Source organism: Rhinoraja longicauda, chromosome 8 (genome assembly GCF_053455715.1).
Source record: "Rhinoraja longicauda isolate Sanriku21f chromosome 8, sRhiLon1.1, whole genome shotgun sequence".
Lineage (NCBI taxonomy): Eukaryota > Metazoa > Chordata > Chondrichthyes > Rajiformes > Arhynchobatidae > Rhinoraja > Rhinoraja longicauda.
This window is the reverse complement of record NC_135960.1, coordinates 30,891,997-30,906,773: the sequence shown is the minus strand read 5'-3', so window position 1 is coordinate 30,906,773 and position 14,777 is coordinate 30,891,997. Positions and strand designations below refer to the sequence as shown.

The window sequence follows — 14,777 nt, the reverse complement described above, 5'->3', positions numbered from 1 at the left end:
AAAGAGATTAGCTTTTCCTTGTGCCAAACATCACAGAGGCCAGTACAAACATGTAAAGATTTGTTTCTGAAGTACAAACTTCTCCCCTCCATCCTGTGCAAAGGTATTACTTCACCAGACAATTCTTTGACATGGGGAAGCCAAAACGTTTGTTGTTAGAAACAGGGTTATGACAGAGTGAATCCACATCCACCTGCTCTGTTATCTTGCAACTACCTGTTTGAAGGTGAGATAATAGATTTTTTTTAGCCATCATTCAATTTTCCTGAATCTGTTCCCTGAATAATATCACACATACTGCAGTTGTGGTTTAGCCAACATGTCTAGTTCAGCAACCCTTGAATTCCTCTTTATGGGGACATCTGTTCTCAATTATCTGCTGAGTAGAAGTCAAAGCAACAATTTATGTTGCTGCTGAGATGGAAAGAACAAACAAAACATTATTTACACATTATAAAAGAGAGAAAAGACTTACTCCAAGTCCGCCACAAGGAAGCATAACAAACATTGGAGTGATGGAACCTGTGGAATAATATTTAAAAACAGCATTTGGGTAACAGTATCAGTATAAATCATAATGTTTGTAACAATGTTGTAATCAAAACCTGAGAGTGAATATTACAAATACAAATGAGCGTCTGCAAGGTGTATTTCCCCACTAACGCTGTGTTCACCCCCTTACTGGCCTCCAGGGCCAATGCAAAAGGTAACAGTTCCTCAGAGTTTAATAGCTGAATACGAATAGTTCGAGCAATTTTTATTCTTTCACAAATGTTTTGATTTTAATGACTGGAAACCAATTGGTTGTTAGCAGACAAAACTGCAAAGCTGGAAACTCTAATAATGTGCGAAAATAAAGTAACTGGAAATTAATGGATGTTTATGTAAAGCAGGAGATTCTGACTTCAAACACGAGAACAAGGAACAAAGTATTTTGCTTGGGTACACCACAACAGAGACAACCTAATTTATTGAGAAACTACAGTGCATGTTTCTATAATGTATACCCATAATTAAAGCAAATAAGAATGTAATGCCAGCAGCTGTATGGTCTCTGAGGCCCCCTGTCTCTCTTGTTAACTATCAATTAGGGAAAAGCCATGGTTATGACCATCTGAATATTTGAAAGCTATAAACGTTCGACAAATAATCATCAGAAGAATGAATCATTAAAGTATGATTTTGCCAAAATCAAAATAACAAACAACTTTTCTTTGAAATTAATTAAATCTCCATTTTAAAAAATATTAAATTCTGTCTTATTACAGGATGCAAGTGTCCCAATGGAGGTAAGGCAGGAAGATGAAAACTATAATGGATTTAATAGAAAACGGTACTGTGTTCTAAAAGTTTCAACAACTGGAAGTCCAGGAACCCTGAATTTGCAACATTAGACAACATTTTTTAACACTGCACTAATTCCTAAATTTCATTTCTCCACGCATATTTAACAACATAATTAAAATGTTATCAGCTGGCAGGTACAGACATCAGCAAAGCAAATTGTGTTTGCAAGCTGTAGGTTTTATTCAGCAGGATTTTTCAGAAAAATGAGACTGGACAAGCTCCCAAAACACTACATTCAGTAGCTGTTCATGCAACAATTGCCTCCAACCCAATCGTATGAACATGGGATTCTCCAGTTCCTGGTATCCTTCCCCACTCCTTTCTGATCTATCAGGTTCTCTCACACACAGCTTTCTTTCCATTTCACTTTCTCCCGCATCACCCAGTTCCTTTCCCCTACTCCTTCTGATGATCGCCCACCCCCATCTCTTACAGGTCCACTATTTTTCCCCCTGTCCCTCCCACAATTATTCGCCTCTACCTACCTTCCCTCCCTCTGGTTCTACATGCCACTCCTCGCCTTCCTTTCTTCGCAGAGTCCACCATCTGCAGTCCTTATCACTTCTAGCCTTTGTGACCATCTCCACCCTCTACTCCTCCATTTGACTCGCATGCCTCCTTACCTGGATCCACCTATCACTTGCCAGATCTTTCTCCACTCCTTCCCCATACCTCTTTCTATCAGCTATCTCCCCTATATTCCAGTCTTGAAGAAGGGTCCTGTCCATTTCCCTCCACAGATGCTGCCTGCCCTGCTGAATTCCTCCAGCACTTTAGTTTTTGCTCAAGATTTCAGCATCTTGTGTCTCCTGTTTCTTTTGTTGTCTATGAAATGATATTGATAAAGGTAGCAACAATGCACAGAACTCCTATTTTCATTGTACAGAAAGTCCCAGTCTTTTGCACAGCAAATCAATGTCACAATTGCAATTGTGCTCTGTTGTTGAAGATTAGACCTGGTGCAAGTTAATTGACTCCGTTTCAATGGTGAAGAAAGGTTGCAAAGGAAACAGGTAAGTTTGAATGGTAATTACACATTTTTATTTGCATTAGTTAAGATTTATTATGTTGCTTTAAGTGTTTTCTTGTGTTTTAAGTCTTTCTTAAAGTTTTTCAATTTAATGGTATCTTTGTTTTTTAATAGTTCACTCAAACTCAACTGGTTTGGCCCTTGTCTAAAAGCTTGCCAACCAGCAAGATCCCAAATGTGGGAAGAACAGGTTCAACAGGTGGACACCTGACAAGTGCAGGCAGTGGGTTGCTTTGTAGAAATTTCTCTCTATTGTGTTAGGCTGCAACACAGTTGAATGTGTAACACTGTTAAACCATCCAACAATTCTAGTCTTCTATATAAAATGATCAGAACTCAATGAAGTTCTAACTTTACTTGCTAAACTATGGTTACTCAACTCAACTATCACTAGTTCAAATGGTTTGAGAGGTGTCATCAACCTAATGCTTCAGGGTTGATACATTCTCATTATAAAGACTGACCCGTATTAAAATAGCATTGATGAACTAGAATATAAATATTAACATATAGCTCGGGAGCATATATTCTGCTGTAGTGTACTCAAATAGAATGAACACCACACTGGATTTTTAGCCTTGCGACACTGAGTGGAATCTAGGTCAGACCACAGTGATTAAACCCATCTAATTATAGCAACTGCGAACATCCAAACAGAATGAAACTTGGCTTTGTCTATTTCAGTCTCCAGTGGGAATGAGTGAACAATATAACATTGCCATACTTTTAAGAAAAGCACTTCGGGTAGCCGATGAGATCAAAAACCACAAAAATAAAATAAACTTCTGAATTTGGAAAGTGCATCACAATTTCATCACATTCCCAAGCCTGTCTCTATTTTAAACATACTGAAGACTCTCCTTGGTTTTCCTCTATCTTTGTCCAACCCCTAAGTAATTTTGGCAAATTTGTGAAAATTGGATTCCTTGGTTTCCATCCCACTCATTTCCTTGGAAACATATCCTGATACACATTTCTGAATACAAACATGGCACCACAATGTGCATGTGAATGCAGGCAGCTTTTTCTTTTAAACTAGCAGTCATTGTTTTTAGGTCAGACAACTGTTTGTGATTTCTACCCACTAAAAATAGAGTCTTATTGGAAGCAAATGTTTGGGGGATGCAATCATACAGTGGCTTACTTCTAATTTACATCAAAGACAAAGGGGAAAAGGAAATAGTGATCAACAGAGAGAAGGAACTAGATAGAGGAAATGAAGGTAAGGAGATGGCTGTTTTAAAACAGATTTCAGAGTTTAAAAAAAGCAAAATAAAAGAAGTTTGATGGTTTAAAAAAAAGTTGACAATCACAGTTATGACAATACTGAAACAAAAGAAAAACAAATACAATAAATAAGCAATCACAAAATTGATCAGTCAGAGATGAGAGCATAAATCTATCATGCAGAACATGCTAAAAATGCTCACATTCCCACATTACACTTCGCTTGAGTGAAATGAAGCTTAAATACCAGCTAATCTTGAAAATAAAATGCATCCCTTTTTTACCATGAACGACTTTTGACATACTTAAAGTGCTTTTTCAAGCCAAGGGAATATACAAATATGATTTAGAAAATACTTTTTTTGAGAACTCTGATTATTTGGTGAATCACTCCAAAGCAAAAAGCCCAAACTATTGTCAGCTGGCATGATGTGACACTGATAAACAAATACAGGTATTTAAATATTAGGAACAGCTAAAAAGGAAATAAACTATACATTTAATAAAAACAAACTGTAAAATAATACCAATATTTATTTCTATTATTCCTTTCTTCCTAATCACATTAAATATTTTATAAATAATAACGTGAATTTGACCTTGTTTAATCCTAAATATTTTCTCTTCAAATGCTTTGATTACTCGGTGCTTCCTCCTTCCTGGGGAAATGTCAATTTTGGAAGCAGGCAACATTTTTGAAATAAACTACTTTTCCATCATTAAAAAATCTAAAAGACTGGAATTACAGCAACTGATTTAGTAACAATGAAAAGTCTAACCAAAGATGCAGGCATAAACTCAACCAGCTTCGATCTTTACAATTGTACATTGCTCACACAGAGAATAGGTACAAACTGATAGAACAAGAACAACATTTAGGCAGGATAACACATATTTTGTGCCCAATCTCTGATTACAACCTCTATGAAAATCTTAAATGAAATGACAGAAGAGTCCATCAAGGGGTGTTAATTTATTGAAACAGCTTATGTATGGGTTAAAATAATCATGTGTTGACAAAGCCAATAGCACATGGAGTTTAAGAAAATGATTGCGGGTTTGCATCCTACATCATCAGTGTATTTATAGGGTGGCACAGTGGCGCAGCGGCAGAATCACTGCCTTAGAGCGCCTGAGACCCCGGATTCGATCCTGACCATGGGTGCTGTCTGTACGGAGTTTGCTCGTTCTCCCTGTGATCACGTGGGTTTTCTCTGGTTTCTCCAGTTTCCTCCCACACTCCAGACATACAGGTTTGTAGGTTAATTGACTTCGGTAAGGTTATAAAATTGTCCCTAGTGTGTAAGATAGTGCTAGTGTACAGGTCATCGTTGTTCGGCGCAGACTCGGTGGGCTGAAGGGCCTGTTTCCACTCTGTATCGCTAAAGTCTAAAGTAAAGTAAAATTTGTCTGTGTCATTCCAGAATCAAAGACATCTTTACTGATATGTTGCCAACCCTGCAACCAGATCAATCTTTAATTCTCATTGGTTTTTGGTTGACTAAGAGGTCAATTTATAGGGTTTTGTTTTAGCAAATTAAAAAAAACCCCCATCTTTTTCATTTGGTCTATTGGGAAAATGGAAGAAGTGCTCTTCACTTTTTAAAGAGATAAGAACGTAAAATCAAAGTTGAAATCGTAAGAGCAAGATCCAGTAAGAAAATTATAATGAAAAGAAACGACTGGAAAAAATGGGAAAGTAATATTTAGAATCTAAATTTTAAAATCTAAAAGTTTTTCAAATAAATTATGAGCACTAACATACTAGAAAGCATTATTTTCAATAAGATTTGCATATATATTTCAACTAAAACTTGCCCGTTGAGAAAGTTAGGTTCTGGACTTACTGGCATGTGAAAGAACAAGGGTTAAATCCCAGCTGGATTACATTTAAAATAAATACAGACAATGCAACATGCATAAAATGAACCCTCATTTTCTGTAAGTAACTCCAACTTTAAAACAAAACAGAAGTATAAAACTTATTAAATATAAAAATATTGGTAATCCCTACAAACTCACTGTAAAGGAAAGATAAAGTGCTTGGAATTCATCACTTATTTCAGTGCATACTTAGCTAACATCATTACCATGGATAGAAACAATAGCTATTTCTGAAATGACATCAAAAAGTAAAGTGGATTGAACTATACATTACCTAGTAGCTTCTTACTGTCTAGCTTCTGTCTGTTCAATGGATTTGTGCCATACAATAATGCGTGCTGCTCCGAATGAACAGTTTGCAGTTCCTCCAATGATGCTTTTCTTCCTCTGATGCACTGCAGAAATAAAGACAAATGTGAGAACAAGTCTATATCATACAAATTAACAAAACATCCTCAAAGATTATTTCATGAGATTTTCACTAACATTTCTAACAATGCAATCTATCATCCTGTAACTACTGTCAATATTATCTATGGAGTGAAAGTTCAGAGATATATTGATAGTAAAGATAATAAAAGAAAAAAGTGAATCAAAAGAACATGCAACTGTAGTGAGCAGCAAAAATACCATTAGATGAACTGGTTTCAAAATTGTCATACTATAAAGCAATAGCTTGATTAGTTGACGAATGTCATGATTGTTTTGATAAGAAGTACATAACAAAGAATGTCATCTCAGGCGACATAAGAAGCTGCAGATGCTGGAATCTAGAGCAAAAAACGCAGTGCTGAAGAAAATAAGTGGGTCAGGCAGCATCTATAGGTAAGGGTCTGGTGGCTTCGGATCTTGCTGGTTGTCTGTCCGATCAGGCACAGATGCTGTCTGACCCACTGAATTACTTGTTTCAATCTCATCTCAGATATTACTTTTAAACACCAGACTTATTTCCAAACAAATGAAAATCACAAAAAGTCCTTTTTAAATAGCGTAAATTCATTGTAGGAATTCAAGAGCCGAAATAGAGGCCCTTTAGAGGAAAACAAATCAATTTTGGTAGAAGTGCAATTTTGTCATTCACAATCCTGCTGCCCCCTACTGTTTCAATATTCCCTGCAGGCTGTGAAACAAATGTCATTGTTAACAATAGGGGGTTTAGTTCTGCTTAAATATAAAACAATACTTGTTTAGGACATAATGGTTAAATAAGTGATTAATAAACACTTTTGACACCATATGTCATGGCATATAAAATTCTTAAAACTCCTAATTGCATAAACTAGCACAGTTAATTTTATTAAAGCCGTTCACTTGTTGCATACCCCACACAAATTTATTGTCGGTGGTTTGTGCTCAGTTAAGTGTTGAACATTACATTAACTAATCAATCCACAATCTGCAGGACTAGGTCTTTCCATCAGCAAGACATACACTGGATTTTTAGTGATACAATTTGGCTGGGATTCCACTTTAATATTCAATTGCCAAAAATCTAAATGCAAGCTTCTGAGTAATTTTAGTAAATTAGCTTTCAATAAAAATCATTAAAGTTTATCTTTATATGGTGCACCTACACAAGTTTTACTGCAGCAGTTTAATTCTAATAAATCAAAATCTAGTTGCCCAAAAAGGATTTTGTTTGGATAATGAATTCTGAAGACGGGGCTTGACCCGAAAAGTCACCCATTCCTTCTCTCCTGAGATGCTGCCTATCCTGCTGAGTTACTCCAGCATTTTGTGTCGATCTAATGAATTCTACAAACAGATTGATCTATGATTGATCTTTGATTTATAAACCTTTCCTGCCACAGCCAATACATAATTCATTCAGCAAATGGTATGAACTAATTGCCATTAAGGAGATATGGTTATAAGATCAAAGCTAGAAACTCAATATTCTGGGAATATTAAGGGGATAGCTGAAGTGAGGGGATGACTCTGCTAATAAGATATGAAATAGGTACAATTGTGATAAGATTTGGAGGGGTTCGGAATTCAGCCATAAAGGACAAAAAAAAATCAAGGAGATAATAATCTAAGAACACAACCAAGCAGAAATATAAACACTGATGATAAGAGTTTCTTTATGAATGTAAAAAGAGAGGTCAAAGTACTTGCCTCGTTATGGGGCCGGGGGCGGGTGAGGAGGGAGAGGAAAGGGGAGTGGGAGCCACTTACCCCGGCCGGATATTGCGGCGTCCAGCAGCAGGAGAACGGCCGCGGGTCCCGGCAACCCTCCCCTAACTGCACACGCGTGGATACCAGGCTCGGCAACCCTCCCCCAGCTGCACAGGCGAAGGCTGCCTGGCCCAGCAAGTGGGAGCGCACTGCGCCGGCGTCGCTGCTAGGCCGTTCAAAATCCACCAGGGCCGGGCGAGGGGGGAGAGGGAGCCACTCACCCCGGCCCCGTGCAGCCATCGCGGCAGCCAGCAGCAGGAGAGCGGACGCAAGGCGCTGCCCCATGTTTGTCCTGCCGGGGGCCATCTTCTTGAACCTTCTGTCTTCCGCCGCGCTGCACCACGGGAGGAGGTTAGGCACGGGGCACGCCTGGACGTGCGCCAGTTCTCCCGGCGCTGCTGAGCAGGCGTGCCGCCACTGAGCCCGGCAACCCTCCCCCCAAATGTGCAAGCGTGGATACACGTTGGGTTCCCATTGTGACGTAAGATGAAAGGATTCGATGAAAATGCCGATGTTTATTTTATGGGGGATTTGTCCAAAATACAGCGAAAACGGTACACGAGAGCACAACAATTTGAACGAAACTTGATACTGCACACCGCAGGCGAATGGTGAGTAAGGTGGCCCTAAAACTATTGTGCTATCATGTACCGTTTTAGCTATATTTCGGGAACATACATGGGTACATATATACATACATACAAGATGAGATTTTTAGTTATGTACTAGAACAAGTGTGCCCGTTCAAAGCGGGCCCGTTGGGCCCGTCCCCACTCCCCCCATTCTCTCCTCCCCCAGCCCCTCTCTTACCCGTTTGTTGATGACAGATGTTGCGGTATTTGTGGATGGGGGAGAGAGTGAGGGGGGAGGGGGGGGGATAGCGGGGAGATGTTCTCCCGGGTGTGGGAGAGAGGAGAGAAGCAAGGGGAGAGAGGAGAGTTGATCCGGTGATCGCGGGCTCGCGCCGCTAACGGCGTCCATTGTTTTGGTGCGAGTGAGGAGATGCCGCGCATGCGTGTTGAGTACTGAGTGAGGAGATTCCGCGCATGCGTACTGAGCACTGCCGGACCGCAGCGCCCCCCTTCTGTCAAAACTTCGATAAATGAGGGGGGGCAGCACCTTTAGACCTCTGTAACTTAAAAAATATGCGTCCGAATTAAATAAAAACATCATTTTCCAGCAGCGAACCGCATTCTGATTAATGCGGTTCAAAAATCGTGGCGCTACGGTTCACCGTTTTGCCGGAATTGCCTTCAGCCGACATCAGTGGAATATATATACAAACAACGCTACAAGATCTGAGTTTTAGTAGTATATAGATATATATATATATATATATAAAACTATATATAAATATAAAACTATATTGTAGGGACATACGGATTGGCCAGGGGGTCTCGAACCCTCGGATTGGCTAACGGGTCACGTGGTGCAGGAGCGTGAGGTATTCGAGTGTCTGGCGCCAAACTCGAGAGATTAGATTAGCAAGTTAAGTAGTGTATGTCCAAACTAAGTGCGTTGCGTTTTGTCACGGTTTTTACCAAGAATAAAGTCTTTTGATAACATCGCTCGATTTGGACTCGCTACTTGGTGACCCCGACGTGATCTGAACACGCAGCCTTCTGATAGATATTTGTAGCATCATCTATATATATATATATATAGATGATGCTACAAATATCCTACTAACACTAAAAAAGATGGCGAAAAACTTTGAATACCAGGACCATTACAAGAAAATATTTTTAGGCAAACTAATGGGGTTAAAGGATGATAAGGTACCAGGATTTCAAGGTAACAGACAATCAGATGAACTGGTTTTGAACTTCGAAAAAAATCTTAATTTCTGGAGAGTACCAAAGAATTGGAGAACTGCCGTATTTAAAAAGGGAAGTGGATAAAAAATGGGCACTCTGGGCTGGTTCACCGAATGCCTATTATTGGAAAAGTGTAAGAACTGATTATTTAGGAGGTAACAGTAGAACATTTAGAAATCATAATCTAATCAACATTTCCTGTTTCATGCTTCCTTTCAAAGCAAGATCTTACAACAACAATATCCACAACACATTTAAGATAGCAAACAATGTCCCAAGGCACTTCAAGAAGATAATATACCAGGTGACCAAATGTTTTGCCTCTCTTTCTTCCCATGAGACCCTTTAAGGAGCGTCTAATGAGAAGAAAGAGAGAGGCATATTTTGGAAGGAGATTTCAACACTTACATAACTGCCAGGGGCACTGTCATCATCAATAAAACAATCAACTTTAAGAATCCTCATGAAATCAGAACTGGATAGCGCAAATGCCTTGGATGGTTAAAGATTGCAGTTTGCAGGTCAGGAGGCACAGAAGTGATGGTGACATAAGATTTGGTGAGAGTTAAAATGCTGGCAGATTTTTAAAATCATTTGGGAGAGAATGCATTGGATGGCATCCAGTGTTGGAATAGTCAGGACTGAGCCAACAAAACAGCTAAAGCATTCAGTAGCATTTGAGCCAAGGCAAAGGTGGAATCAGACGATGACCATCTTCATGTAAAAAATTGAAAGGAAGCAGAAACTCTTCCACCAGTAAGAAAATGTCAGATTTGCAAAAATACCTCAAACACAAGATGAAAACCAGACATATCACCCTGCTTTTCACCTGCAGTCAGAAGAGCAATAAATGTCACTGAACTTAAAGAATATTGTTCCCTCAACAGAAGGATAATTCATTATGCATTAAGTGGTAAAACATTTCTGCCTTCCTTGTCAAACTTTCCCTGAGCAATACCAAATTTATGTTTTTATAGCAATATGTCCTAAAGGTGAGAATTATTTAACAGAATGGGACTTAAGCATGTTAAATATGTAAAAATATTTCATGTGACTTAAGTAATTAAAAGCTTTCATGAAATGTAAAACATTCCCGGGTGCACATCATGTCACCATTCGCACCTGTAACTGGTAATGCAAATTTTCAATGTTAAAGGAAAGATAAACTTTGAATATCACAGATTTATCGATGTTGCTTAGATGTGGCCAACTTTGCTCACGTTTTTTTTCCAAAAATTGTACATTGAAAATGTTGAACCTTCATTTTGCAGATTAGTTAAAAAAATTCACTGCATTCTGAATTAAATCTTCTGTGAGACCTCCAACAGTAACTTGATTTTCCATTTGCCTACTTTCTCTAATGCTCTATACCTAACTTTCAGCTCTGAAATTTGTTATGATTTAATGTATGAAAATACTTCTTTCAACCTAGATTTTTAATCATTCGCCTTCTCCACCAATGTCGACCCATTGCGGATTATGTACAAATTCAGACTGCCAGTTCCTTGCTGCTCATCTGGAGGCTTCTCTCAGTCATATGCTCTGACTGTTTCACACCAGGCTACATGAACACCGCCAGCTGAAAATATACATTTGGCTTCAGGTTGTGAAATAAGTTTTGTGATTTGCTAAGCTATATTGTTCACTCTCAACCCCACTGTGACAATGAACTTGTGGTGAGGTCCAGACAGATGCATCAGTGCAGATTTTCAGTGGCGCGGTCCAGTCCAGTCGCCGTCGTGGTAGCTCTGCGGGAACTGTGCGTTTTAAACTGGTATGTTTACTTTAAAATTATCCCTAAGTGCTCTAGCGTGTGCTAGCACTTAGCATTAACCAATGTACGACCGGGAAACGCTCGTAAAATTAAACTCGAGCGCTACCGGAGCACTATTAAACAGAAAACTACTCACTGATATACCGATAGAGATCATCAAAGGAGCGCACCGCGGCAGCAGCAGTGGGAGCGCAGGTCAGTGGGAAAGTCGGAAAAAACACCGAGGGAAGCGAGGGGGGATTCGGAACAGGCTGAGAACCCAAGCCTTACGTCCACCTCTGCCCAGCATACTTCTGGCCAACGTCCAGTCCCTGGAGAACAAGCTGGATGACCTGAGGGCAAGGATCAGATTCCAGAGGGACATAAAAAACTGTAACATCCTTTGTCTGACTGAAACATGGCTGACCCTGCTGGTGCCTGACCAGGTGATCTGCCCATCCGAGTCCTTCACTGTTTTCCGGGCGGACAGAACGGAAGAATCCGGGAAATCCAAGGGCGGAGGAGTCTGCTTCTTGACCAATAATAACTGGTGTAATCCTGGAAATATTAAGACGCTTTCTCGTTCCTGCTCGCCGGACCTGGAACATCTAACTATCTCGTGCCTACCATTCTACCTACCCCGGGAGTTCAGCTCGGTGATCATCACAGCCGTCTATATCCCACCGCATGCGGACACCGACGTGGCACTGTCCACCCTACACGATGTGTGTGTCAACACCAAAACAAGAACCCTGATGCGGCTTCTACCAACACATCACGTGTGTCACCAGGGGAGAAATAACTTTGGACCACTGCTACACGCCGTTCAGGAAAGGCTACAAGGCCGTTTCTCTCCCTCCTTTTGGGAAATTTGACCACGCTGCCATTTTCCTGCTGCCGGAGTACAAACAACGGATAGTACGGGAAGCGACAGTGACGTAAAGCGGTGGGCTGACCATTCAGAGGCCATGCTGCAGGATGCACTGAGCGAAGTCGACTGGAACATGTTCCAAGCAAGTTCCAGAGACGTAAATGAGTTTGCGGAAGCGGTTACGGACTTCATTGCCACAATAGCCGATACCATCATCCCCACGGTAAGGGTCAATATCTTCCCTAACCAAAAACCCTGGGTGACAGGTCTATTCGCGTGGCCTTGAATGCTCGCACCGCTGCTTACAACTCCGGTCTGGCATCCGGCAACATGGACGACTACAAGGGAGAGTCCTACCGACTGCGAAGGGCAGTGAAGGATGCAAAAAGGAGGTACCGGGACAAGATGGAGTCATAGATGGAGCAGCAGGACACCAGGCGCCTTTGGCAGGGGCTACGGACTATAACTAGCTACAGGTCCAGCACCCCCTCAACCGGAAGTGCCGGCTCCTCCTTAGCTGATGACCTGAACTCTTTTTATGCACGGTTTGAGACGGGTAACACCACCAGCTCGCCGTCTAAAAACAGCACCGAAGGGGTGCTGGCTAGCGAGGCTGGAGGGGGATCCACCGCCGGGGATGTGCACACATTCTCGGCGTCCGAGCATGAGGTGAGGTGGGCTCTGACGCGTGTGAACACGAGGAAAGCTGGAGGCCCAGATGGTATATCTGGGCGAGTATTAAAGTCTTGTGCTACTCAGCTTGCTCCAGTGCTCACCACAATATTCAACCTCTCCTTGGCAAAGTCCGTGGTCCCTGCATGCTTCAAAAGATCCATCATTGTACCGGTGCCAAAGAATGCCTCTCCAGCGTGTTTAAATGACTACCGACCGGTGGCCCTCACCTCGGTTGTCATGAAATGCTTTGAGAGGCTAGTCAAGAAGCACATCTGCGCCCTCCTTCCTCGCAACATGGACCCACTACAGTTCGCATACCGTCCGAACAGGTCCACGGATGATGCGGTCTCCCAGGTTCTACACACCGCTCTCTCTCATCTGGACAGCCAGGGGGGCTATGTGAGGATGCTGTTCATTGACTTTAGTTCAGCATTCAACACAATAGTCCCCAGCAGACTGGTTGAGAAGCTGCTGGAACTGGGGCTTAGCACCCCTCTGTGTGCCTGGGTCCTGGACTTTCTCACTGCCAGGCCCCAAGTGGTCAGGATGGGGGAACACACATCTAGCTTCCTCACCCTGAACATAGGATCCCCCCAGGGCTGCGTCCTTAGCCCCCTACTGTACTCCCTGTACACACATGACTGTGGGGCCAGGTTCAGCTCAAACTCCATCATCAAGTTTGCTGATGACACTGTGGTGGTGGGCCGGATCTCCAACAACGATGAGAAGGCCTACCGGGAGGAGGTGGCTGATCTGGCACTCTGGTGTCAGGACAATAGCCTCCTCTTGAATGTCACTAAAACAAAGGAGCTGATTGTGGACTTCAGAAGGGCTAAACATCCAAGGACGTACACGCCACTGGAGATAAATGGGTCTATTGTGGATAGGGTGAGCAGTTTTAAATACTTGGGAGTCCGCATCGCAGAGGATCTGACGTGGGCAACGCACATTGCCGCACTGGTGGGTAAGGCTAAGCAGCGCCTTTACCACCTTAGACAACTGAGGAAATTCAGAGTGTCTCTGAGGATCCTTCATTGCTTCTACTCTGGGGCTGTTGAGAGCATCCTGTCCGGCAACATTACAGTCTGGTTTGGGAACAGCTCTGCCCAGGACAGGATGGCCCTGCAGAGAGTAGTGCGTTCGGCAGAACGCACCATGGGAACTACACTCGTCCCCCTGCAGGACCTATACATCAGGAGATGCAGATCCAGAGCAAGCAAGATCATGAGGGACCCCTGCCACCCCAGTAATGGACTGTTCCAGATGCTACGATCAGGCAAACGCCTCCGCTGTCACGCTGTGAAAACGGAGAGGATGAGATGGAGCTTCTTCCCACAGGCCATCAGGACTGTCAATTTTTATAACCCCAGAGACTAAATTTTTGTCGACACTAATAGTAACTTATTAACTTTATTTATATGCTGTAACTGTAATTCTTTTTGTGCACAACCCGCAGGCATTGCCACTTTCATTTCACTGCACATCGTGTATGTGACAAATAAATTTGACTTGACTTGACTAGTTTAGTGATTAGTCCTATCTGACGTGTTCGTACATTAGAATGGTTCAGTACGAAAGAACTCTTGTGCTTCACTCAGATGCTTCGCTCCAGAGATTCGAGTACAAAAACTTAAGTGACACTTTAGTGGAGCTGCTGAGGTGATGTCTGTCAGAGGCAAGACTAAGCCAAAACTCACACTGTTTTCTGAAGGACAACAAAATATCAAAATATTTTGGTAATATTTTGAAAAGCAAAGGAACATCCAAATGACCTGACCAATACTGATCCCTTACTTGTCATTATGGAAAGAAAACCATGTACAGTATTTAGAAACATAGAAAATAGGTGCAGGAGGAGGCCATTCGGCCCTTCGAGTCAGCACCGCCATTCATTGTGATCATGGCTGATCGTCCCCAATCAATACCCCGTGCCTGCCTTCTCCCCATATCCCTTGATTCCACTAGCTCCTAGAGCTCCATCTATTTGTGGCAGCT

General features: G+C 41.8%; 1 protein-coding gene across 10 annotated transcripts in view; it reads right to left on the bottom strand.

Moving 5' to 3' along the window:
* The window catches only part of hdac4 (histone deacetylase 4), a 330,518-nt gene that overhangs the window by 31,897 nt on the left and 283,844 nt on the right, over nucleotides 1–14,777 (bottom strand). For all 10 annotated transcript variants that reach the window (XM_078403501.1, XM_078403498.1, XM_078403502.1 and 7 more), the window contains 2 exons: nucleotides 5,763–5,883; nucleotides 476–522 (listed from right to left, as the gene is read on the bottom strand). In XM_078403501.1, coding sequence (XP_078259627.1) covers nucleotides 476–522; nucleotides 5,763–5,883 — 168 coding nt within the window. The remainder of the gene's footprint in view (nucleotides 1–475; nucleotides 523–5,762; nucleotides 5,884–14,777) is intronic.